The sequence below is a fragment of the Botryllus schlosseri genome, chromosome 8, assembly GCF_051294905.1.
Source record: "Botryllus schlosseri isolate E-star chromosome 8, Bs_hap1, whole genome shotgun sequence".
Classification (NCBI taxonomy): Eukaryota; Metazoa; Chordata; class Ascidiacea; order Stolidobranchia; family Styelidae; genus Botryllus; species Botryllus schlosseri.
The window spans coordinates 14,266,041-14,292,396 of record NC_137243.1 but is presented as its reverse complement, the minus strand read 5'-3'; the positions used below and the strand labels follow the sequence as shown (position 1 = coordinate 14,292,396).

The window sequence follows — 26,356 nt, the reverse complement described above, 5'->3', positions numbered from 1 at the left end:
GAATTCGTGCGCTTAGTCTTCGCTACTGTCGCGCAGTAAATGACCGGCTGCAAGCACCTTGATTACCTGTATTGCTTGGTTATATCACGATCCATGCAAATGTGCGCTTTTGACGGGAGTTATATATAGGCCGGTTCACCTTTTAAACGCCATAGTGCGTGCTAATCGGTTGGAACTCGTGACGGTTAAATAATCCCTGTCATATGTAGATTATGATTCCGTCAGACGCACTGGGCTTAGGGTACTTAGGGCGTTCGAAATTAGTTACTCTCTTACTTAGGGCTGTCAAAATTAGTAACTCTCTTTGCTTTAATACTGCGTTATTAGCGAAAGGTCTTTCGAGTTTGTTTTGGTCCAATTCCGATGTAATTAGACAATATTTCTAGAAGTCTCTCGTTATCTGTATAGGAATTAGCTTGTAGGTAATTTGTGACTTTCTATTGCGCGGCGTTCAGATGATTGTGCTTTTTATCGGTTTGTAGGAAGTGGCATCATTGCGCGTAGGATGTTTATTCATTCTGTCATATCACGGTGATATGTTCAAGATATGAAAGCGTAGTTCCATTGCAAGTGTGGTGTATGCAAGAGTTTTTAGAACCGCGTAGGCGGGGATCGTGATTACGTGAACTTAATACGGATTCATAGGCATCGAAAAGTTAGTGCTGTATATGTGGTCTTGGATTTATCGAATATTTATGTTGTAGTGTAGGGGATCTCGGGCATGGGTCGCGTAAGGTGTGTACTGTGTAGTTTACGGGTTGTGGTTGTGGTGTATATTCTAAAAATAGTGTTTAAGACACTGTAACGTCTTGTCCGCATTCCATTTGCGAAATATTCGGGATGATTTAACACGTCCTCTGTCAAGTTGGTATTGAACGTACGTCACTGTGTTTCGTATCTTGCTCGCAATTCCGAGCAAATAAGCCCCGCCTTAATTGAGAGAGAAAGAGATGAAGTTATGTTTAACATAGCGCCGGGGTCATTGATCCCATGCTAGGTTGAAAGGTTATCCGATTTTGATCACTTGTATTACGCGTGGTATACGAGTATTCTGCCTTTGATACATGTTTGTATCAATACCGAATAAGTTATTCCGCCATTTGATATAGGTTTGTATCAATACCCATGTTATTCCGCGAGTTCGCCGCTAATGTATACTGTATGGCCTGCGCTATTAGTCAATATGTGTTTATTGTATTTGATCATAAAGGAAACATTCGCGCCGTTAGATACACTGTCATTCTAGTGATGAAGTCGTAATGTTTGTAGCGCTAGCTAAGCGGCATTTGTAACGACTAGCGCGGTTTGCAAATCGAAAAGAAACCGATCGATTAAGCCCGCGCGTTGAAGATTATGTTCGTGCTGCGAAGCTAAATGAGTGCGCTGATAATATAAGTGATGACACTGCCGCAGAAGCGTTGTTAGCGATTTGATAAAAAGGTGTATATGTATCGTTTGCAATTTTACAGAGTAACCCGCTATTTAACCGCTGTGCTTGTAATGATCTGTTTGAGTTATGTTGAGCCAAACGTCTGCGATGGGTACCTTGCGACCGAATAGCCGCGTAGCACCGACCTTGCGAGACTTGGAGGTATTGCGGTTGAGATAATGTAACAATTATGCTTTGTGTACTTTTTGTAATGTTAAGTATCATTATCTTTAATTGCTAGGTACGAACGCTGCATAGGTGCGCTGTTTTGCGTCGTCTGTTGTTAATAATAAGGTTTCTTTTAGGTACTGCTCAACGATAGAGTTCGCGATGGGCCAGACAAGTCCTCCGTGGAGCAGCAATATCTGCAACTTTTGGACGAGAGAGAACATTTACTCGGTAAGCGAAATAACATTTTAACTGTGGCTGACAGTGAGTTGTCTGTTTTGAATTCGCAATTTCACACGCATTGTGTGGTTTAGACCTTCAGGAAGAGAGCAGCAGTCGATTGCGGGCGATGGAGGCTAAAGTAAAAGAAGTTAATTCGATTGCAGCCACGCTGGAAGATCAAAACAGGAAGCTGGAGAGAGAAATGGCTTCCTTGGTAGCGGAACGCACCAGACTCGACAAAACCGTTCAGGTAAATGCGACATTCCGTCTGTTAATGCCTTTAAGTGTGTTGCGGTGTGCGGTTACTTGGCTAGGCGTGATTTTTTGTTCGAAGACGATAACATAATTGTATTGACATGCTTGCGTTGTCTGTTAGCACGCTAATTCTTACTCCTAAAATTTTGTGTTTTACGGTACATGTGTCGTGAGTTGTTTTAATGGCGCGTCGAAAGTATTGTCTGCGCTGTAAGCTCGGTGAAGTGCGCGAGCCTTGTTGAGAACGGCCCCGGAACGCGTGATTTGATTTAGACATTCTTTGCTGTTGCTTTTCGGAGGTTTTAAATCTAATTTTCTAGCCGCTGTGTTCCGGGAGAAAAGCCTAGAAGTGTGGCCGTAATCGTTGCTTAGCCGCGTTGAGCAAGTTTGCGATTCGTGGTCGACTGGTAGATTAGTTTATGTCATTGTTTTTGCTGAGCTTCTCGAACGCGACTATATCTTGACTTTCTTTCCGCGTGCGTTATCATTTCGGTGTCGTCACAGTACCCGAATTGTTATCATTCGTAGGTAGTGGCACAGGTGGTCAAAATTTTCGTCGTTCTTATTTGTACGTAGCAGAGGTTATGTAAGTGACCATGGTTAGCACCAAGTCTTTTCTGACCACCGTGGTCGTTATCCATGATTCAATACCCGTCTATCTATCTCAGGAGCTCCGGGAGAGTACCAGCGAACGTGTTAGCGGCGTCACCGTGCAGCGTCTCGAAGAATCACTGCGTCAAGAACGGGAAAAGGTGGCGGAACTTTTAAAGAAACAGGCCGCCATGGCGACGGGCGACGCGCAATCGACGGACGAAGTCGTGAGCCTGATGGAGCAAATGCGCAAAGAGAAACACGTAAGTGGTCCGCACGTTTTTGGTCGCAAGACGGCGGTCATCGTGATTTTACAAGTTTCATGGTGGTTACTTAGCGATATCTTTTCTTGCAGGATGTGGAAGAGAAATTCCTTTTAGCCGAGGCGGAAACGCGGCAGTTGAAGGACGAAAACGAGAGGTTGGACGACAGAGTGGCCGGGCTTGAAGAAGAGCTGGAAGCCGCTGCTGCCAAGGTGCGTGATATAACCCGCTCTATCCTCTAGCCAGATTTTCGCGCCTGACAAACAGTGTGAAATCGGCCGGTGTACTGCGGAAGACTGTTTGCCGGATTTACTAATTTAAGGCGCGATATCATGAATTAGTGCGAGATGCCGTCCTCTCAAGTCTCAAATCCGCGACTTTTGGACAAGGCGAACGCGCGTTGGTCCGATCTGCGGCGTGCTACTGATGTCTTTCAAATTGTGTTTAGGAAAAATACATTTGGATATGTTAGGTTAAACACATGAGGTTGTCAAACTAGTAATTGTTTTCAAGTTGAAGTACCGTGTATTCTGAAGGAGTGGTACCTCGATTCTGACCGCCTCTACCTTTAAGCTTAGCACTTAAATGTGTTTAAATTTTTCCTAGCGCTTCCAAGTCGATGTTACTATCGAGCGCCGTTAATTACGTAATCACTATTGACAAACATTTTGACGTTGATCTGGTCGACGGTGTGCTAATGCGTTCCAAATCAGTTGTTTTAACGACCAGCGATCATGATGTCATTAATATTGAGAAATGTTCTTATATTTGTGTGCAGACTAAAAGGCAGCTGTCCGAACTGTCGGAGCTCATCGACCACCTGCAGGACGAGATCCGCAACCGAAACCTGGACCTGGAAAACGCGAAAGAGACCATCTTCTTGATGGAGGACGCCGTCGAGCAGAACATGGCCGTCAAGAAGCACGACAACCACATGATCAGCAAGCTCCAGAGCCAGATTTCCACTCTCAAAGAGGAGAAGTTCAGGCTGGGCAAAGAGATCCATCAGCTGCAGAAAGAAAAAAAGAGCCAGTCGGAGGAATGGAAACAGTTTCAGGCCGACTTGCAGATGGCGGTCATGATCGCGAACGACATGAAAGCAGGTGAGCATCCTGTAGTTAAAAGTAGTCAGAGTTTGTTCACTTACATTACATACAATACATTTTACAAACGTAATACATTTTTACTTGATTACAAGTGGAAGTAGAAAATAGAAGTACTGAAAAGTGCCCCAAGTAAGTAATTATGAAAAGTAGGTCGCTTTCGAAACTGCAAGATGCAGAATAACACAGAATGACTGGGACTAAATGGGTGCTTTCTTTGGATATATATGCTTACTTGGTGCGGTGCAGGGTGGGGGCGGTATCTCTCGCGTTTTTAATTACGAAATCCAGAATATGAGAGCTAGGTAGTTTCAAGGGGAAAAGTAGTGAGTAGTGCAAGATGGGCAAAATCTTTGTGACCGCAGAGTTGAAGCACTTCGTTTTTCAAAGTCTCGGCCTCGACCGGTCTTTAGCATTGTATAACACCCGCGTTTTCCTTCGCAGAGACCCAGGCAGAGGTCGCGCGTTTGCGCGAAGACAATCAGATACTCGACGAGCGAATCACCAAACTGCAAGTCGAAAACGAACAGCTCCGCAGGCGCAGGAAGACCACGTCGTCGATCGCCTTCCCGAACACGGATCAGAGGCAGAGATGTGTCGAGAACGAACTTGCAGCCTTGCGCGAAGTGAGTGCTCAGTTTTGATTCGTACATTGTACATGCTTGCGGGCGCTAGCTTTTTGCCCCCATAAAAATTGAAAAAATTAAATGTAGCAAAAATTGAATAATCGATTGATAGTCGTTCGTATTTTGCTGCGTCACGGCGAGTATTTACTGTCTGACTGTTATCAAAATTCGTTTGTCCCATAAACTTTCAACAGCATACCCCACTTAGAATTGTTGAATCGTGTTTCGACACAGTGATACTAAAGTTGGTCATCTTTTCAGAGCTGGGGCGTCTCAAGACGGTACGGAGACCAACACTCGCCCGGAGTCCAGACGTTGATCAAGTCCTTCGACAATCAGGTCACCGAACAGGTCCAGAAGACATCGCCGCCTGGCAGCCCCGGTTCACCCACAACTCCGGAGCCCCGCATGAAGAAACCGGCCATGTCCGACCAGTCCAACCCGTTTCCTACATCACCAAAATTCAGCCCCGGCAAGAAAACGCAAGGCTCCGGACAGAAGTCAAACCCGGGCACGGGGACCAGCAGCCCTGTCATGGCGGAAGTAGCCCCCATGCAGCGGCATCAGTCGATGTCGAGTATAATGCCACACGCAGTTGACCCTTCGGTCAGCAAGCTGTCTAGCAAGCCTGGCACGCCAGAGAATAAGAGAGCTAACAGCTGTAAGTTTTGTTTGATCTTGGATTTCAGTGAATTAGAATTTAAATTTGGCTTCTTCTTTGCCCAGCCGCCGATCTCAGTCAACTTTCGTCCTTGTTGATGAAGAGAACTTCCAGCCCCGATTCCAGGAAACAGAGTCTCGACGCGAGAAAGCCTTTAACCGGTAAGCCGAGGACTTCGAAATTATATCTCACTATTCGATTTGAATCATTAGAATTAAAATGAATTCTAATTCTGCAAGTAGCAGCCTAGTGCCAACGCTGACCACATTATCCGTCTCTGTTTCAGAATTACGACTGGACCGTTTGTCGCCCGCCAACGCTCCGTCCTCTCCGACGCCGTCCGTCGCCGCATCCGTTACGGACGGGCGTAGCAGTCCCGCGCACTCGACCGTGACGGCGAACCCGCCAATCAGACGGCGCGTGGCCGGCGGCGATTCTCTGGCGACGCTGGCGCGAAAGTACGGCGGCTCGAAGAGAAACGCGCTGCTGAAATGGTGCCAGGAAAAGACGAAGGTACGCTGATCGCGGGCTTCGCTTTTTGTTGAGTGTAACGCCTCTAACGCTCCTTCATTTTCAACAGGGATATTCCGGTATCGACATCACGAACTTTAGCAGCAGCTGGAACGACGGGTTGGCGTTTTGCGCGCTGGTACATTCCCACCTTCCCGCCCACATACCCTACGAGACGTTGCAGCAGCAGCTTGCGTCCGCGGGGGATATGAAAACGAGAAACATGTTACAGGTAAGTTAGATGTCACCCTCTACAATACTTCACTTGTACCTCGGTAGAAATTTTATTACTTCTGCTTAAGCGCAATTCGAAGTAGCTATTTACGTGGCATGTCAAAACTAATTACAGTGGACTTGTAAATGTGAAAAGAACCCTAGTAATTTCATAAAGAAGATTTGGTCGCGGTATCCTGTTGTCTTAAAAGCAGTTAATCGGCGGCGACTATTTCGTAATTGCGGGTACATCTTCGGGACCAAAGCAAATTGACTTACAACGCTACAAATAGGTGCAATCTTCAAAGTCACAATCCATTATCGTGATACGGGGGCTTTTATCTCGCGATTCTTACACGCTTTCGCTAAAAATGACGATGGAAACTGATCAAAAATCTACTTTATTTTATGCCGAGAAACTGCTAAGTAGGGGTGAAGTAGTCTGCAAACGAATCATAGTAAGTATACTTACTGTAGTACGCAAAACCAACTATAATACTTTGAAATGTAGAAGTTACTGACCACCTCGATCAAAACACAGCGTCGGTGTAGGTCTTATCCTTACGTTAGTCACTGTTTACACATCTGCTTGAAAGCTAAATCTGCTGTTTTTTACAGGCGAAGAATTTCAGGCTCGCGTTCGCGGCCGCAGAAAGCGTCGGTATCGAGCCCAGCCTCAGCGTGGACGAAATGACGAACAACGACAGACCCGACTGGCAGAGAGTGATGCGTTACGTCACGGAAATCTACAAATATTTCGTGATGTAAGAAAGGCAGTCTGGTCTCCTGTCAGCGCTTACCGGGCGCGCAAAAGCTGATGACAAGTTTTTACGCGGACAATCTCGGATACATTGCGAATCGATTTTACACACTGCTGTTTTTAAATTACTTGCACGCTTGTCTCCTTTTGATTTGGTATCGGAAACCGCTCGGGGTTGGATGGCGTTCTGGTAACGGCCTCCTGCCCTCTCTAGTCTCCTTCGCCACTGTCGATTATAGTATTTTTGTGGCTCTATTCTCTCTGCTGCTCGCTCTGTCGGATTTGGTATCCAAACTCGGATTGTGACTGTCGTTTTTTTGCTTTACACTGTGAATTGTTTTGTCTGTGATTGATGCCGAAAGTACGCGGCGACTGGAACGTCGCGTCGTTAAGATATGTGGAATCGATCTATTATGGTTTTGTTGATTGTTGTCGTGTGCGGGCGGGAGATAGGGTTGGCGTGTTGCGCGGGAAGCGGTGATGATCGGATGATGATTTCTGAGAATCCGAATCCGTCCGACAGCTTGAGTATCTGAGGAAAAATCCGCCCGAATCCAAGGAATCTCGTCCAAGAATCCGAAAATTCCGTATTTAGTTACTCTGTTGAAGGATGCAGCTGAGCTGAGATATACAGTTTGGGCATGGTCTTTACTGAGGCTATGGTTAGGGTCAGCTGATTTATAATTGTTGGAACCTTGACAGAACAACCTTGGACAACTACCAGTCCTATCCAGCACCGTAACTGCCGCACTCCAAACCCCCCAATTCGGGGGGCCGAGCTCGAAGGGGGCCCAAAATTATTTCGTGAATTAGCATAAATTAAAGAGCATTTTTTTAAAATTAATGCAATTTTTTCGCGCTGAGCGCGATGTCAAGCTGCCAAACATCTTCAATATTTGTAGCCTACTCTTCCTCCAAGAAAAAAGCACGCAAGATTTATAGAAATAGGCATATCGACGTTGGCCATTACCGCACCAAGACATATAACGATTTAGAACATATTATATGCGACTCCGGGAAGTGTGCCAGAACGATCGGCAGTGCGAAAACTTTGGCCGAAAAGGACCGCCCTTACGCTGTCCGAAAACTTCGTTATAAATACAAAATACATATAGGTTTAATTGTCAGTCAGTCCTAAATGACTGGCGCCAAATGTTCCTGTCTTGGCAATCTGACCCTCAGAAGACGAATACCACGCCGCAGGGAAAAATTATATGCCAGTGAAGAAATATCAATTTGAAATCGTCTGCGTCTTTCAATTTAGTACGTTTGGGCTATTCTATATTTTTTGATATAGCAGACGGGAGGTCACGTCACATCATGTAACGAAGTCATACCAACGGGTCCGCCCGCCCGAAGATGCTTAATTATTATTTACGGGCCCTACAGTTTCCGGTAAATCTGATAACGTGAGCAGAGAGGACAAGAAATTGATAACAATATATATGCAATTCCAGATCTTATTGACCGCTTTTATCATGAATAGGGCTGGGCACAATGATTCGAGTAGGCCTACTCGAATCAGAATCGAGTATTAATTTTAATGATTCGAGTCGAGTAGTAAAGAACGGTTTTTTTGAGTACTGAAATTGTACTCTTCTCGCCACTGAATGTTAATTTATCAACGAGAATCATAGTTTCGATACTCATTTTCACTGTAGAAGCCTTGGAACATTGATTGGCTGTATCGTAGCATACGAAACATGTGGTAGGCTACAAAGCTACGAAGGTTACTGGATGTAGCACATTTTCGAAGTCATGATTATCCCACAACATCATCACCAAGTGAAATGAAATCCGTATGGTCTAAAAAAATACCAAAGTATCATTTATGAGACGGATAACAGGCATTAAATTATTTGTGGTGACATGAGATTTAGATATTTGAACTTTGACGTATTATATTATGTCATGGCGTCATAATGGGTGATACTCGATTACTGACTCGACTCGAAGCATATTACGTGATTCAGAATCGAATCACTCAGGTACTCGATTTTGCCCAGCCCTAATCATGAATTATCGAAAATTTTCGCGCTGGCTCACTAGACAGTACGACTAATTTCGTGACAAAAGCGAACAACGTGATGGGGAGGGGACGGGTTATCACCCTACCGGAGCCAAAGACCCAATTTTTGGGGGACTGACGAAGTGCTGTTATATTCCTGCCAACGGGTTTACGCCCGATAATATTGCCCGGCTCAATCATGAATTATATAAATTTTTCGCGCTTCGCGCGTCCAGGCGGGAATATCCGACTCACTAAACGGACACTCAATGTAGATGACAAGTAGCGGCAAATATCGGATTGCGAAATGGGGGTCTGGGAGGCGAAGCCCCCCAGAAGTTCGGGTTATCACCGTATGGGGGGCCCAAGACCAACGTTTTTGGGGGAGCTGACGAAGTGCTGTTACGGCCCTGGTCCTATCCAATGTCCGTGTTTAGTAATCGAGCTGTTGGTCACCGCGAGTTCAACTATTCGAAAATATCCGAAACGAACCTGCAAGTATCTGAATTATAATGCATATTCGATTTGAATACCACAACATTTATTATAATACATTAATCCAATCTTGATGCTCATCGCTGGCGACAAGGAAGCGGTGAGCCGTCGGCTCTTTCACTCGTACGGTTACCGTATGTCCTCTTTTGTGATTTTTTTGAAAGTGTCCTCGGAGGACGCCTAAATGTTCGATTTTTTGAGAATTTGTCCTCTTTTTTTTAGAATTGTGATTAAACGTACGTGGAAATTGGACTGAGATATAAGAAATCAGAGGCCTAGTAACGGTCCGACGGGTTTTTCGGGACCTTTTTTTGGTCATCCAACGGAAAATCTCCTAGAAAGTCGGAATTTCGGGACTTGAGCCGGGAAGATGACCCCTTTTCTTTTTTTTAGTCAACCGAACACAAAGTCGGGAGAAATTTACGATACAGGATTTTTCTCCAGTATTGTAAGTCTGAAAATTTTGAAAAGTGTCCTCTTTTCAGATTCCCAAAATATGGTAACCCTATTCACTGGTAAATAATTTTTCTCTGTGGGATGTCGTTTGTCTTGTGGGTTTCAGATTGCCAGGACAGGAACATTCGACGTTAGTCATTTAAGATCCTATGGACAATTAAACATGTATGTATTGTATATACATCGAAGTTTTCGGTCAACACCAGCCACAAGGGCAGTACTTTTCGACCAATAAGGTTTTCTCGCTGCCGATCGTTCTGGCCCACTTCTCGGAGTCGTATGTTACATATGACTTTAAAACTTCATGTGCCTTGGTGCGTCATGGCGCGGTTATGGCCGACGCCGAATTGCCGATTTCTATAAGTCATGCGTACTTTTTCTTTGGGAAAGGTACCCATTAATCAATATATCTGGCAACATTAAGTCGCGCCAAGCGCGTAAAAATCTTGAATATTGTTGCATAAATTTTCATAAAAATACTGTATCATTTATGTTCATTCAAGAAATAATTTTGAGCCCGTTCGAGCTCGACCCCTCCGCAATTGGGGGGGGGGGGGGGGTAGGGTGCGTCAGATACGGTTCTGCGTATATGCAATGAAGATTGAAGAGTCATGTAAATGCACACAAGTTCGTTATGCCAAGTCATATTCCAGCTATCTCCAACGCAGGCTAGAATGGATTCACTAAAAATGACTAAAATTGAATATCAAGGTGGACTTGACCGGTTCGAGGACTTTCTGACCATAATTCAGCAAAACTACGTCCCAGTTAATTGAAACATGCCCTAATATAGCGTTTGGTATGTCTTGTTCCACGATTGGAACTCGGCGACGTTCAGGATTATCGGACCACGACCTAACATCGATCTCGCCTTCCGCCACATGCCACCTCATTTTGTCGCTTGCCCTTTATATTCTCTGCTTTACTTTTCATTCAGTGTGTGAATGTGCAATTGTGCATGCCTCTTCTCTACTTCGCCTAGGCCAGGGCTGGCCAACCTTTTTGGCCAAAGGGCCACATTCGATTGACGAATCATTACGCGGGCCAATAGCCGCGCGAAGCGCGAAAATTTTTCGAACTTCATAGGTCAATAATATTGGCATTTGACTATATTGCGGGCCTGCTGTATATCGCTGGGCGCAGTTTGCAAGGACTGGACTATTCGTCGCCTGGACATATCGATATCGAAAGCTTCGACCAACATGCATCAATCATTTTGTGCCTAGGTTTCATCGTCGACGGTCTTTCTGCTAGCGCCAACGCAAGGTCGCATATGTTGAACGACACTTTGTCTCGTAATCGCGAATATAACAGACTAAATCTGATGCATTAGGCGTTCTTTCATTTTCACAAAGGGGTAAAACAATATTTAAAGCAAGAAATCGAGTGACAACATGTTGCGCAAAACGTGAAGAAAATTTTGACTTTTGATAAATCTATTTCAATTATTCTGCTATATTGTAGTGTACGAAGATCTACCAAAATGTGACTGGCTCATGGAGTTGCCAATGCGTCGGAACTGATATTTTGGTCATCACATCTCAAGTGTTGCGGCAAGACTAATCAAATTTTTGATTGGCCTTTCAAGTTCACAATCTGTGCAATCCATTTTGTATTATATTACTAATTTCGGAAATTACCTCGCGGGCCACTCAAAACCTTCTCGCGGGCCACATGTGGCCCGCGGGCCGCGGGTTGGCCGGCCCTGGGCTAGGCCAAGGTGGGTGTCTGATCTCAAAGACCACTCGAAGTCGTTTCGACAACTTCCTATCTTTTCATTGTATCGCAGTGTGGTGTTTTGAAATGATGAAAATACTAATAAACTGATACTGACCTTGATCGGAGTTGAATTTTCTTTTATTCGCACTAATTTGGTATTTCGATGACAAGGATGTGTGCCTTATGCGCGGTGACATTGTAGTGAATAAGTTGTTCAATTTGGAAGGACAGAGACTGAACTGAATCACAATAATCGCAATGCGATGAAAAGAAAGGAAAGAGTCGATGTGACTCGATGAAGTTAGTCAATGAAGCTCCCACCTTTGTCCGCTATAAAAGAGCGAATAAGCCCCAAAAATACAACAAAACATATTCGAAAATAAGTACATTGATAACGTGATTCATGTTCCATGAAATATTCTGCGCAAGGGATTTTGTGTGTTTGAAAATTGTAACATCCGTGAATAGACAATAGCGGCATCGCCATTGCGCTTTCCGAACTACAAAGATTTATCCGGGTTGCATGCGCAACCAAGCGTAACCAGTCACATTTATTTTGATTTCTGACTGAACGTGTATGTGAAGTGAAAACGATTTTACTCACGATCTCACATGCATCGATTTGGGGCCGTAGTATTGAGAATTCGTGGAGTGATTGACGCCGTAGATGCGACCTTACAGTAGCAGCTGTCTCATCCTTATATTATGTCAACACCAGAACTGAACTGATGCTTCTATTTACTAATACCCTGTGTATTTTTCTTTCGATGATCAGATGGATAGAAACGAATATTACGAAGAACTTTCAAAACCCGTTTCTACGGTTGAAGAGAAATGGAAAATATTGCCCGCTTTTCTAAAAGTAAAAGGATTGGTGAAACAGCACATCGACTCTTTCAATTATTTCATCAATGTGGATATAAAGAAAATCATGCAGGTGCTTATACCGTAACACTTACAGTTACAGTATATCCTGTTTGTAATTCTTTGATACAGTATGCTAGCATTTACGGTCAACATCTTGGACTCAGTTCTCAGTTATTTTCAGTCCTTTTACTAAATTACCGGTACTATTTTCATCTTATATAATCATTAGGACGTCAATTCTGATATTTCGCACATTGTGAGTAGTACTATTTAAATATAGAGTCCTGTGGTTTTGTAGACGATACTTTAACTCCAGCAAACGCCATTAATTTGACATGTTCATAGGTCACACTTATTGGTGATGGTCATGTTGTTGTGGCTAAGAAAGTATAACACTAGACCCCTAAGTGCTAGTATAATTATATGCTGCCCTCTTGTTAACAATATTGACTTCAATTTACCTTAACAGAATTGGTGTAACTTACGTTCGTTATTTTGCCTCTACGTGGCACAGGATTCACCGAGTCATGTTCTCTTTTTGGTTTTATCATTAATTTATATGTGATGTTGAGTCATCAACAAACATTCGACACCCTCCTATCTTTTCATTGTATCGCAGTCTTGTGATGTTTTGAAACGATGAAAATATTAATAAACCTGACTGACTGACTGACTGACCTTCATCATATATGATATTGTATGCTTGCTATTTCAGACCATTTGTTTTAATAACATCCATAAACTTCAGCTTGTGACTTATTCAAATCTCTATTTCTCAGGCAAACGACAAAGTCCTCAGCGACGCCGATCCAAACTGGTATCTAAAATACCTCGACATCCACGTTGGTAAACCCGACGTCGAAGAGAGCTACAACGTCACGAGGCCCGTCTCACCGCACGAATGCAGGCTCCGAGATCTAACCTACTCTGCCCCGATCACCGTGGATATCGAATACACGAGAGGCCAGCAGAGGATCATCCGAAAGAACTTGCCCATTGGCAGAATGCCGATTATGCTGAGAAGCTCGAACTGCGTGCTGGCGGGCAAAAATCCAGTCGAACTGGCGAAACACAATGAATGCCCGTATGACCCGGGCGGATACTTTGTCTGCAAAGGGGTCGAGAAGGTGTGTTGCGAATTATGTCTGCTATTCTATGTTCTTAATCCAGGGGTTCTCGATGTGAGCGATTTCGCCAGGGACAGCGGAGAGTGAAAATTCCCAAGTTATCTCGTTTTTAATTTCGGTTTCATGTGACGTTGAAATTTCGATTGATTGGCATTAAAGGGGCACTGTGTCTAAATATGTCGCGGTCTCAAATTAGGGGTAACAGTGTGAATAATTTTCTGCCAGTGGTCACTGCTCAACCATTTTCCTTAGAAAAACACTGTATTGAAACTGCAGGTAGAAGATTAACCCTTTTGCTACTTCAATGCTAAAGCGACAAGCTCCAATGTATTTTCACCGTCTTCATAGCGTGAGATTTCAACTATATAGCCTATCTGGGTTAAATGCATGTTGAGCTTGATAAGGGGCGATGAGTCGACAAAAATTTAGAATCACTGTGCTGCTCGGACCTTCTTATTTCACCTGATAGTGTTTTTGCTATGTTTTTGCCATACAGGAAAAAGCTATTTCGTATAATGTCATGTTTACCATGGTGCATTGGTAGCGATAAGCCATACCTTCATACCTTCTACAGGTGATCTTGATTCAAGAGCAAATGTCGAAAAACCGTATGATTTGCGATAAGAATCCGAAAGGGCTTGTGAACTGTTCCGTGCACAGTTCCACCCACGAAAAGAAAACGCGAACCACTATCCTGCAAAAAAAGAACCGCTACTACCTACAGCAAAATGCGCTCAACGAAGATGTGCCGGTGTGCGTCATCTTCAAGGCGATGGGATACGAGAGCGACCAATCTATCGTGCAATTGATAGGTCGGTCATTATTCATGATCACATTTTCTGTCTTTAAAATTAGTGTTGTTTGCTCAAATATGTTTTTGTTAGTTGCACTGTTATTCAAGCGGTAATGCTTTTTTCACTGTCGTACTTCCTCCGATGCTTATTTTTTGCAGCATTACTTCTACTTCTACTTGTAGCAGCGAGAATGAATACGTTGACCACCTCAGTATAATTTTCTGTTCACAGGTACCGATGACGAAGTGATGGCCATTTTCGCTCCCTCTTTAGAGGAGTGTCATAAGCTGGACGTTTTCACGCAGCTTCAAGCCGTGCGGTACATCGGGTCTAAGATACGACGTAGTCGCGGCGTCTGGGGCGCACCCAGACGGTCACGGCTGGACGAAGCGAGAGACTGGCTCGCTACTACTTTGCTAGCGCACATTCCGGTGCCGGATTGGAATTATCATTGCAAGGTATTTGGTTTGTCGTAACGATAGCTGGATCTGATGTAGTCGACCATATGGTATGAGGCATGTAGCTCTAGTTTAGTGACGTGGTGATCTAGTTCTAGAGGTGGCAATATTGGTACTCGTGTAGAAGTAACGCCTTGAATTTTTACTCGCTTTTGAAGTAGAAGTAACGATTTCAGAGACATTGTAAAACTACTTTAACTAAAACTAAAAAAAGTTATCGAGTAACTGCTTTGAAACGTAAATTTGGTCGAGCTGTCCGATAAATATAGTAGGAAATCGGTTACTTTCCAAATCGAGAGATGTAGCTTTGCAACAACGCAAAATGAGTGATGACCCCACCAAGAGAGTAATTTTCAAGAATAGGATATATTTTGCTACCGCGATACTGGGCCTATTTAGCCTGGTTAATATGATGATTTCAGTCGCAAATGATACAAACCACTCTTCGAACTTATTTCTACTTTGCACAAGCCAAACTACTCGCCTAGTACTTTTTAATGAGAAGCACTTTTTTGCTGACTAGCGACGATGGGCAATGAGCATGTATTGTAAATGGTATACGCTCTGCGTTATACTGTCTTGTACTTGTTTTAAGGCTGTGTATCTCGGGCTTATGGTTCGAAGGACAATTCTGACGTATACCGGCAAGCTGGAGGTGATTGTCATTGAGCCTATCACTGTTTGGCCGAGTGTGCCGAGATCATTTTTTGTTCAGGCTGACGATCGCGATTACTATGGTAACAAGAGAATGGAATTGGCCGGCGGCCTTGTCTCGCTACTTTTCGAGGATCTGCTGAAGAGATTTAACGCGGAGTTGAAACGTATCGCGGACATGACGATACCGAAGCCGAGAGCGGCCCAGTTCGACATCGTCAGGCACATGAGACAAGTAACATTATTTGTGGCTGTTCATCTCGAAAACTCGCCTTTACCGCAATCTTGCTTTCTGACAGGATCAAATCACTAACGGCCTTGTGATTGCGATATCCACCGGAAATTGGGTGGTCAAGAGATTCAAGATGGAGCGGAAGGGTGTCACGCAAGTAAGTGAAGCTATTTTTACTATGTCCTCGCTTGCTTGCGTAAATGGGTCATTTCAAAATGCGCAGCCACTTAACATTGATTAGCCTACCGTTTCTAAATTCGACGCACGAATATTCTGTCTTACGTCCGTGTCCAACGCTATTTCACGGCTGCCACTTATCCTCAAGAATCAAACGAAAGGTGTCATGTGATCATCGGGCAAAATGTTGTTGTACCGTAACTCATAAGATTAACTGAAACACTGTGTAGCTGATTACTGATACCATTGTCCGTTTTAAGAGTGAATTCTCTGACTTGTCTCGTTTAAATCTTGTATGGTCGCGCAGCCTGCATTGTTGATCGTTTCCATGCGGATCATTCGATGTCACAGCATTTCTAGAGAGTAAAATTAGCTAGTCTTCTCATTCAGCAAAGTTATCGGACACTCTGTGTTTGGGAGAATTTTATTCAAACCGTGCCGTGTTTAGATACGATAATAGCACGCAGTGAACTCTTGCTATCACTACGAGCATTCGGTAGCTCCGTTCCACCCCCTTCGCCGTAACCCAATATCATAATCTCCGTCCAGGTGTTGACGAGATTGTCGTACATCTCAGCGCTGGGCATGATGACCCGCGTCTCGTCACAATTCGAAAAGACCCGAAAAGTGAGCGGTCCCAGGTCCTTGCAGCCCTCGCAATGGGGAATGCTCTGTCCTTCGGACACGCCAGAAGGTGAAGGCTGCGGGCTTGTCAAAAACCTGGCGTTGATGACTCACATCACTGTGGATGTCGAAGAAGAACCAACCGCCCGGCTGGCTCTCAATCTCGGAGTCGAGGATGTTCACATGCTCGGCGGTATGTAGACCTGGGCACCGATTTGATTATTAAGCATCGAGTCGAGTATTTGAGTACCGAATATTATGATGTATCGATATCAAATGTATATGATATAATATGAATTGAAAAAATATTCATATTGAAATGAACTCCAATATTTTCAACTGACCCTCATCAGGCTGATACTAGTAGATAATGAGAAGAATATTATATATCAACAATCGCATCACCAAATGTGTCAATACTGGCATCAAAATTGGAGTAATCGAGGCGAACAGATAGCTTAACCGCAATGTCCCATTTGCAGGTTATACGCAAACTCCTTTTGTTGGCAGATTTTGATAATAGTCGACTCCAAAGTTCATACATGGGAGAATGGCATCTCCCGACGATGTTACATCTGTTGTCTCTATAATTTTTTGCACTAGTAAAATTATCCACGACGAAAACGATATTAGTCGTGACTATCGTAGTGCTTCATATTATTTCATTAGCATGTCCTGCGGGTGGACCGCCACTTAACAGAATTGTTGTTTAATGAATTGTAGTGTTGTGCATTATATTTTTTAAAGGCCAATGGAAATTTCGCAGCTCTTACTCTGATTAGTTTGAGATTTCTCTTGCGGGAGTTGGTCATTAGTGAATCAGCAATCGCCTACATGTAAATACTACACAGCATAGCAGTAGCGCTTATGACAGACTGATTCTTACCGTAATTTCATGTCGAAATGTCTGATGATAATACTACCGCACCGCAGGTGAAGAAATCTACTCTCCTTTGGTTTACGTCGTGTTTCTGAACGGCAACATCCTCGGGGTGATAAGGAATCACAAAAAGTTGGTGAGGACTCTGAGAATCATGAGAAGGTAACGCTCACTTATTTTGGGTAGAAATCGGATTTTGTTGACAAATATTCCATTTTTTTCAGAAACGGATACCTCGATGATTTCATATCGGTTTGCACAAATCATGCTCACCGTGCTGTATATATTTCGTCCGATGGTGGCAGGCTTTGCAGGTATTGAATGAAATGTGAATGGATGGATGTGTATCTATACTCAAAATTGTAACTCAATGCAAAATCTATATCCAATAGGGTTGTCCATAATTTGGAAAATCTCAAAATTTATGCGTATCCATGTCTCATTTTATAGATTATTGATAAAAAACGTCACTGAACCTGCAATAAGCTCAAGGGAAAGTCGTTATCATTTGTCTAAATGCGTTTGAAAGTAGCTGCCGTAGAGTGGGCGTGTCAGCGACCATAGAACGGCTAGGGCTGGGCAAAATGATTCGAGTACTCGAATCTGAATCGAGTAGTAATTTTAATGATTCGAGTCGAGTAGTAAAAGACGATGTTTTCGAGTACTGAAATTATACGGTCCTCGCAACTGAAAGTTAATTTACTGACGAGAATTATAGTTTTGATACTATTTTACACTGAGGAAGCCGTGAAACCTTGATTGGCCGTGTTTGAGCATACCAGGCACAGTTTAAAGCTACGAACGTTACTGGAAATAACACATTTCCGAAGTCATTATCATCCAACAAAATTGTTAAGAAGTGCAATGAAATCGGTATGGTCGAAAAAATACCAAAGTATCTTTAATGTGATGGATAACAGGCATTACGTTCTTTGTAGTGGCATAAAAGGTTCATATTTGGACTTCGACACAGTACATCCTGTTGTGACGTCATAATGAGTGATACTCGATTACTCGACTCGACTCGAAGCATATTACGTGATTCAGAATCGAATCACTCAGGTACTCGATTTTGCCCAGCCCTAAGAACGGCAAGCAGACAAGTAATCACGAAATCACGGCGTTAGATTGGCTAATCTGTTATGCTTCAATGATCACGACGTTGGCGGCTTGTTGATCAGCTGGTCAAGGAGCCGGCTAACGGCGGTGATTCTGTAAGCGCATTGTGGTTTGGTCCGCAAATAATGATTTAGGATTAATTCAGAACATGTTGAGTTACGAAATACATGATGAACAAAGAACAGCTGCTTCACAATATCCTTAAATACATGACTGGATGGCTTATTGTGAAGGTAACCGTTGTAGCCTGTATGCCTTGATTTCATTGATGGAAAGCACAAAAACAAGCAGAAAAATATGGCAAAGGCGCTTATGCAAGTGGCAAACGAATTTCTAGTTTCAGAGGGGATATACCATCATTGAATACAAATATAAAGCTTGAGAATAACACTACGGTACTTACTTTGTCTGATCTTATTAGGCTGTTGTCGTGGTATATAATTGAAGTCTTGAATGCTGTAAGGGTTGGATGAATCTGTCATTTATGCTTAGCACTTGTCAGAGTATTGCAGCGTAATGAATCATATCCGCAAGTGCTGTCAAAGTCCTCAATGATGCCGTGCAAAGAGGTCTAAAGATGAGCACAGACTATGCTGGTGGGACCAGCAAAAAAAAGTTTACTTGCATTGCTTAGCATGTCCTTAATGAATCTTAGATCATTACCGGCTGGATCACGACTAATGCTTGAATTAAACCAGACATGGACAAAAAAGGATGTATTGAAGCGGTGTGGTAGTTACACTCTTCTCCAGAAATCCAATGTAAGCTACCTGGTCGAGCAACATATCTTCTGAGCATACAGGATTATCCATCTCACATGGTATGCTGCACCAGTTTGGCGATGTCTAATATACCTTACCTGCACCCAGAAGAGCAGGACCACTTGGCGTAATCTCAAGCATATCAGATAGGTATTTCTGGTATCTATACTTAGTTCTATAAGTTCATAATCATTCCAAGTTTCACCTCTGTCATGCCTGCAAGAGGCTTTTGTTGCTCTAAACCTATCGGTACCTAGTTTTAACACTAAAACATTCAATGACCAGATGTCTCATTTTATTATTAACTCACCAACGTACAATGCGCTTACAGAATCATTGCCGTTAGCGAACTTCTTGAACTAGTAGAAGCACATAATCAGCAATTCGCTGTGGTCGTGATTATTCAAGCATAGCTGATTAGTGATTAACCAATCAAGAGACGTGATTACTAGTCTTCTCGCCGTTCTATGGTCGCTGACACGCCCACTCTACGGCAGCTACTTTCAAACGCATTTAGACAAATGTTAACGACTTTCCTATGAGCTTATTGCAGGTTCATTGACGTTTTTTATCAATAATCTACAGAATGAGACATGGATACGCATCTTTTTTGAGATTTTCCAAATTATGGACAACCCTAATATCCAAGTCCCAATCGAAATCCAGTCGCTTCACAAACATCGTAAATCCATATCCGATCCAAATTTCCGCAAAGATCATTGCGTCCGACATTTTCAAATCCATTTTCAATTGCTCACGTTTGCTATGTATCATTATCGCAGACCCTACATAATCGTGCACAAGGGCAAATCCAAGGTCGAGTCCCGGCACATGCACGAGCTACACCGCGGCCTCAGGTCGTTCGATGATTTCCTACGCGACGGCCTGGTCGAATTTCTCGACGTCAACGAGGAGAACGATTGCAACATCGCGGTGGAAGAGAAAGACATGGGACCACAGACCACTCACCTTGAGGTAGGTCATGGATTATTTGTAACACACCTTTGGAGTCAGAGTTTGGCCGGAGTCGGCACGGTTACGGAAGTCATCAAGTTTTCACGTAGGCGGAGCTTCACGAACTCAGAATTTCACTCCGAGAGAACAATTTTTTAGAAATTCCCTATTTACTTCGATCCACTTGGTCATAATAATAGCTGGAATGGAATGGATGTATAATTTTCCGAGTAGATTTGCAGTAATTTTGGTGTCATAGTTGTGTGATAAAAATATTACGAGTCAGGGTCGGTTTTTTTAAGTTTCTGCAGTCGGTATGTTGAAAATGTCTTGAGTTGTTGGTGTAGTTAACCGACTCTACCGCCCTGGTGCGATCATGGCGTATTTTTTTTTCAGATCGAGCCGTTTACTCTGCTGGGCGTTTGCGCTGGGCTGATTCCTTACCCGCATCATAACCAGTCTCCGAGAAACACGTATCAGTGCGCTATGGGGAAACAGGCGATGGGAACGATCGCTTTGAACCAGAGGAACCGCATTGATACTCTGATGTATTTGCTCTGCTATCCTCAGGTATATTAGTCTTGTATGACTGTAAGTCGTTTTCTTTTGTGATAGAGCATGATGTGGCCGGAGAAGTACTTTAGGAGCGTATGTTTTGCTATCAAGTTCACTACTAGACGGATTAAACAAGCCTTGACTTGACAGTTGACCAACGGTGGTCAGTAACGTGGACTTCGACTTCTCTGCAGCATTCGAATGTGTTTGGCCTGCTTGAAATACTTACTCAAGCTGTGATTCTGCTTTACTGTTTTAGGCATAATTACTCGCTTTTATGCTTACGATTTTGCGAAGTAGAAAGTACTGCATCTGCTTCAATTTTATGTTTGAAATTGTCATAGCTACTGAGCGAACTAACCGCTGTTTCTGAATGTGCTTTCGATAATTGTACAGATGTATCCTTCAATTTCAAAGTCAACTCTAGGTAACCACTTCAGTTGGCCAAATCTACTTTTAGAAACTACGTACTTAGTACTTTTTGACCCTCTACTTCTACTTGAAGCACTTTTGGAAATTGCCAATTCTACTCGTAATTATGTATTTATGTTCATGGCGTTACTTTAACTTTGGTACAAACGCTGACTACTTTGACCACTTGTGCGGTTGCCACATTCTCAAAATTTACTGCCTGTGTCACTCCCGTTTTTGTTGCTATCTATTCGTGCTGTTTTATGCTATGCTGTATTAACCCCCTTGCTTTTCCACCAACAGGCTCCACTGGTGAAGACCAGGACCATCGAACTCATCAACTTCGAAAAGCTGCCTGCTGGGCAGAACGCGGTTGTCGCCGTAATGAGTTTTAGCGGTTATGATATTGAGGATGCTTTGGTGCTAAATAAGGTGAGTTCCAAGTCGTGATGCTATTATCCTGTTGCGCCCCACCTTTTTTTATGTTAAATACAAAACAAGCAAAAATTCTTACTCATGGGTGGTCATTTCGTCAAAGTACTGGCGTCGGTACAAGAAGTAACGCTGTGAATTACCAATAGAAGTAGCGAGACGTGTCCTAATTCGATTGGAAGTTGAAAATTATGGTGTAAAAATTTCCGGAATAAATAGTTCAGAAAAGTAGATTTTGGTTGAGTGGTCGCATACATAGTGGTTAATAAGAGGCGCTACTTTGGAAATAGGAAGATGCAAGATAACCAATGACACTAAAATTGTGCAAAACATTATTATAGGCCTACAGTTACTGTGTTTCAAGGACAATTTCACAATTTCGCTGAATCGCTATGACGATTTCACTTGGTAAAAGTGATGCACAGCTGTACACCATCTCAGAACTACTTTGTAATTTGTACTTTGTAATGGAAATGAATAGTTGTGCCTAAAATACTGGAAACAGAAGTAATTTGCTGTTATAATCACTCGAGTAAATAGTGTAAGTAGTCGAATGCCCATCAACCTCCGCATTCAATTCTGTGAAATTTGGACTTGACCTCGAATGCCGAGCAAATGTAACCTTTCAACAGGCTTCTCTCGACCGCGGTTACGGCAGATGTCTGGTTTATCGAAATCAGAAATGCATTCTGAAGCGGTATGCCAATCAGACGTTCGACCGCGTGATGGGCCCGGCGCTCGACGCGGAAACACGCAAGCCGGTCTGGAAGCACAATATACTCGACGCTGACGGCATATGCACACCCGGGGAAAAAGTTGAAAGCAAGCAGGTACCTGGCGAGTAGCTCCATGCAGTAAAGTATAAACTGGAGAGTTTTGATTAGCATGACTGTGGAGTCGGAGTTATACAAATCTTCTCTTGTTGGAGTTTGAGTAGATATTTTCTCTTAGAATTGGAGTTGAAGTTTAGGTAGATTTTTCCCTCTTGTTGAATTCGGAGTTCTAACAATTTTTTTCTTATTGGAATCCTGAATTTACAAATCTTCTCTTATTGGAGTTGAAGTAGGTTTTTTCTCTTCTTGGCGTTAGAGTCTAAGCCGATTATTTTGTCTTATCAAGAGTTGTATTTAGGCGCGTTTGCTTATTGGAGTTTGAGTAGAATATTTCCCCGTCCGGGGTCGCAGTTTAAATGCATTTCCTTTGTTAATTGAGTTCTAAAGAGAAATCGACAGGAATTTTGCATTACTTCTTCAGGTGCTTGTGAATAAATCATGTCCCTTACAAACGAGTGTTCTGCAATCGAACGACCCAATGCAAAAGCAAACGTCATTTCAAGACTGCCCGTCTTCTTACCGAGGGCCGGTGCCTTCCTATATCGAAAAGGTAAGCAGCGCGCAGTAGTTGTTGGGAAAATAACTGTTTTCCCAATATCACAGACACGCCAAATTTTGCACAATACCAATCTGTAACAGCAGTTACAAGCTGCATTCATTTTATATAGTAATGGTGTTTACGTTGGCGAATTTTGTCACGTCGCCATGATCAAATATAATACAACCTGACGTTTTAATCGGCATGTATGGTTGCCTGATATTTAAGCATGCGACACAATCGAAAACAACATCTGAGCATGCGACACTTTGACATTTGAATTTATAACCTTAAAATCAACCCACATATTCGAGGATTGCATGCTTATTCGAGGATTGCATGCTTATACGACTAGGAACCCAGTTGTAAATCCTGAGACGGTTAAACAGAAGCACTTCTACTTTTTTAAAGTGCTCAATGGGACTCGTGCTCCCACCACTTGTTCAGGTTCACATATTTTAGACGACTTCCCTCCTGTGCTTTGACAGTTTTTAAACTCTGTCTACCTACTTTCTACTTGTTAGATTTTGTCATGTAGAAAGTAGCATATGTATAGATTCGCGATTCAGGAGCGATATTGCCATGACAACCAAATGATGCAAACCCTACATCACGATAACTTCGTAAATAGCTGCTAGTTTCATTGCCACGGGCCGTTTTACTTTTGTTGCGAAAATGCGTCTTGCAATTTTGAAGGCTGGTTGCAGTGATTGTCAAAGAAAAATCTGTGAGGCCTTGTTTCAATTTATGTCTTGCGCTTTTCAGATTTGTTATGTTCTATTATTACGTAATGTGATTTTGGCATAGTCCTACTCGAAAATCGCTACATCCACTCAATTAAGTATAAATGAGTGACATTCCTTCCGTTTTTGTTCCAATACCAACATTGCTTCAACTACTTGACCGCGTTCGTCGTACCTTGTTTTTATGCCAAATCCGCATTACGCCATTAAGGTGATGGTGTCTTCAAACACGGAAGAAGCGTTCCTGATCAAAATCTTGCTGCGACAAACACGACGCCCGGAGCTCGGCGACAAATTCAGCTCCCGACACGGTCAGAAGGGCGTCACGGGGCTGATCGTGCCCCAGGAAGACATGCCGTTCAACGATTTCGGGATCTGCCCTGACGTGGTCATGAACCCGCACGGGTATCCGTCGCGTATGACGGTCGGCAAGCTGATCGAGCTGCTTGGAAGCAAAGCAGGTACGAAACTTATAAGCGGGAATATGCCGGTTATGTGCGGTTTTGATATTTTCGAATTCATATCCTGTTACGCATTGGAGTTCGAATCTTCAAATCCATTTTCATCTCTGGAATGTACAGATCGTACTATGCCATCAATAGTTTAATGACTGGATGCTGTCTTGGCAGGCGCTGTTGAAGGTAAATTCCATTACGGGACTGCGTTTGGCGGTGACCAGGTGGAAGATCTCTCCAAAGTGCTGGTCGACCACGGGTTCAATTACGCCGGCAAAGACTGCCTCACCTCGGGCATTACCGGAGAGCATTTGGAAGCCTACATCTACCACGGGCCGGTTTACTACCAGAAACTGAAGCATATGGTGCTTGATAAAATGCACGCAAGGTACAGGATTGTAGGGGAGGATGGCTTTAGGCTACTTCCACCCCGACTTGTACAGTTTTTTTTGGCTAACCGATTTTTCGCATTTGGTAGTTTGAAAAGTAAATAGTAGTTGGGGACAAGTTTCCATCACTAGTGTGAATGAAAATGTCGAAAATTGCACCAATTTGTAGTGTCATTATTCATTTTGTGTTATTCGTGAAGAGACATCTTGCAAATTCTGGAAGTAGCCACCTCTGATTAACTGATAGAAGTATGTGACACCCCCTTTTTGAAAGTACCTAATTTCTTTTAATGCCTTTCATTTTCTTCCATTTGAAGTGGTTTTGACATGCTTTGAAATCGCCATTTCTACTTGTAATTGAGTAGAAATATACTTCTCAGGGTTGTAACCAAGTCGCAAGTCAATCTCACTTTTATAATCTTGACTCGAGTCAAGTCGAGTCAATACAAAATTTGACTCGAGTCATGTCATTACAACCACTTCCACACCACCACCTGAGTAGCCATTCTAACTACTTCAGCCACCTCTGGTCCCAATCAGAAGTGGACACTGGTCTGTGACCAAATATTTCTACTATTTTGCAGCACTCAACAGTTTTCAGTCTTATGCAAAACTATGCCTAGAATACTCACTATTTTACTCGGAAATCACTTGTTCTTCTTGGGTAGAAATTTACAAGATTATTTCTACTTCTATTTCAATACAAACGATGACTACTTTAACCACCTCTGACCCAATACATTCCTTTCAATCGATGTTCGATACAATCAACTAGAAAAATCTCTACTGTTTCTGCAGGGCGCGAGGCCCAAGAGCCGTTTTGACGCGGCAACCCACTGAGGGAAGATCCAGAGACGGCGGACTCCGTTTAGGCGAGATGGAACGCGATTGTCTGATCGGATACGGCGCCAGCATGCTGCTTCTCGAGCGCTTGATGATTTCGAGCGATCAGTTCGAGGTGGAAGTTTGCGACACTTGCGGGCTGTTGGGCTATTCCGGCTACTGCCAGTTTTGCAAATCTTCTCGGGCGATCGCCAAAATCAAAATGCCTTACGCGTGTAAGCTGCTCTTCCAGGAACTGACGTCGATGAACATCGTGCCTCGTTTGAAATTAAGACCGTACAATGAGGAATGACGTTATTTTGCGGGTGTGATCTTTTCCGTTGCAATGAAACTTGATTCCTTTTTGTGCAATCTGTTGTCTGTGTTTTTGTGTTTTGGTGAAGCTGCTCGTGCAGAGCTAGGGTATGTGTCCGTTGTGGGGTCCGGCGCAATGTCTGGTAGGCCGTCACCGTCATCTCTGACGTCAAAATATGTTTCGCAGTTCGAGAAACGTTCGCCCAAGATAGATTTACAACGGGTATAATTTATTATAACGGCTCCTTTCGAGGTTGTTTACCGTTGGATGCGTGTGTTAGTGCCACTTGCTCCTCTGGCGTGTTCACGGATTTCAGATTCTGCAGGCATATCTGTGTTCTGTTTGTTCATCGGCCATGCCGTCAGCAAAATTCTTCAGGATTTCATGCCTGCAGCAGTGTAGTAGTTGGGTTGGGTGGAAAAGTGATTGGTATTCGGTACTGATGATTCGCTATGAGATACGCATAAGCCCATGAAATAGTTATGGTTGCTCTACAGTTCAATTTATTGCTAAAAATTTAATTTCAATACACCGCAAGACTGCGATACGATGAAAGATAGGAAGTTAAACAATTTTAAAAATGATAACTCGATTACTGCTGTTATGTAAGTAAATTGTCATCGGCAAAAACCTGCTTCGAACTACCGCATACACGATCTACGTCGATGATGGATCTGCATATGGCAGTTCCAATATATTAGGATTTTCGGATTTGGGCAGGGATCTTACACCGCGG

At 43.2% G+C, this 26,356-nt stretch overlaps 1 protein-coding gene and 1 long non-coding RNA gene across 5 annotated transcripts in view; one reads left to right on the top strand and one right to left on the bottom strand.

Annotated features, from left to right (window-relative positions):
* Positions 1-25,676, top strand: part of LOC145444213 (DNA-directed RNA polymerase III subunit RPC2-like) — a 153,907-nt gene extending 128,231 nt beyond the window's left edge. For 3 of the 4 annotated variants that reach the window (XM_080322150.1, XM_080322151.1, XM_080322152.1), the window contains 11 exons: positions 1,735-1,828; positions 1,912-2,069; positions 2,743-2,928; positions 3,021-3,140; positions 3,707-4,031; positions 4,476-4,657; positions 4,919-5,318; positions 5,384-5,479; positions 5,605-5,831; positions 5,899-6,060; positions 6,660-7,212. In XM_080322150.1, the coding sequence (XP_080178276.1) occupies positions 1,735-1,828; positions 1,912-2,069; positions 2,743-2,928; positions 3,021-3,140; positions 3,707-4,031; positions 4,476-4,657; positions 4,919-5,318; positions 5,384-5,479; positions 5,605-5,831; positions 5,899-6,060; positions 6,660-6,809 (2,100 nt within the window). In that variant the 3' untranslated portion in view covers positions 6,810-7,212. Of the gene's footprint in view, positions 1-1,734; positions 1,829-1,911; positions 2,070-2,742; positions 2,929-3,020; positions 3,141-3,706; positions 4,032-4,475; positions 4,658-4,918; positions 5,319-5,383; positions 5,480-5,604; positions 5,832-5,898; positions 6,061-6,659; positions 7,213-12,254; positions 12,417-13,125; positions 13,474-14,047; positions 14,286-14,498; positions 14,726-15,320; positions 15,381-15,440; positions 15,615-15,678; positions 15,769-16,337; positions 16,606-17,345; positions 17,455-17,516; positions 17,607-19,954; positions 20,148-20,522; positions 20,697-21,395; positions 21,525-22,156; positions 22,355-22,778; positions 22,908-23,849; positions 24,100-24,267; positions 24,482-25,280 lie in introns of those variants that run through there. The other variant, XM_080322149.1, reaches the window with a different exon arrangement.
* LOC145444269 (uncharacterized) lies at positions 6,917-9,342 on the bottom strand. The gene is made up of 2 exons (XR_013916643.1): positions 9,216-9,342; positions 6,917-7,527 (listed from the first exon to the last, which is right to left on the bottom strand). It is a non-coding gene; the product is annotated as an uncharacterized LOC145444269 (long non-coding RNA).
* Positions 25,677-26,356: the final 680 nt, after the last annotated feature.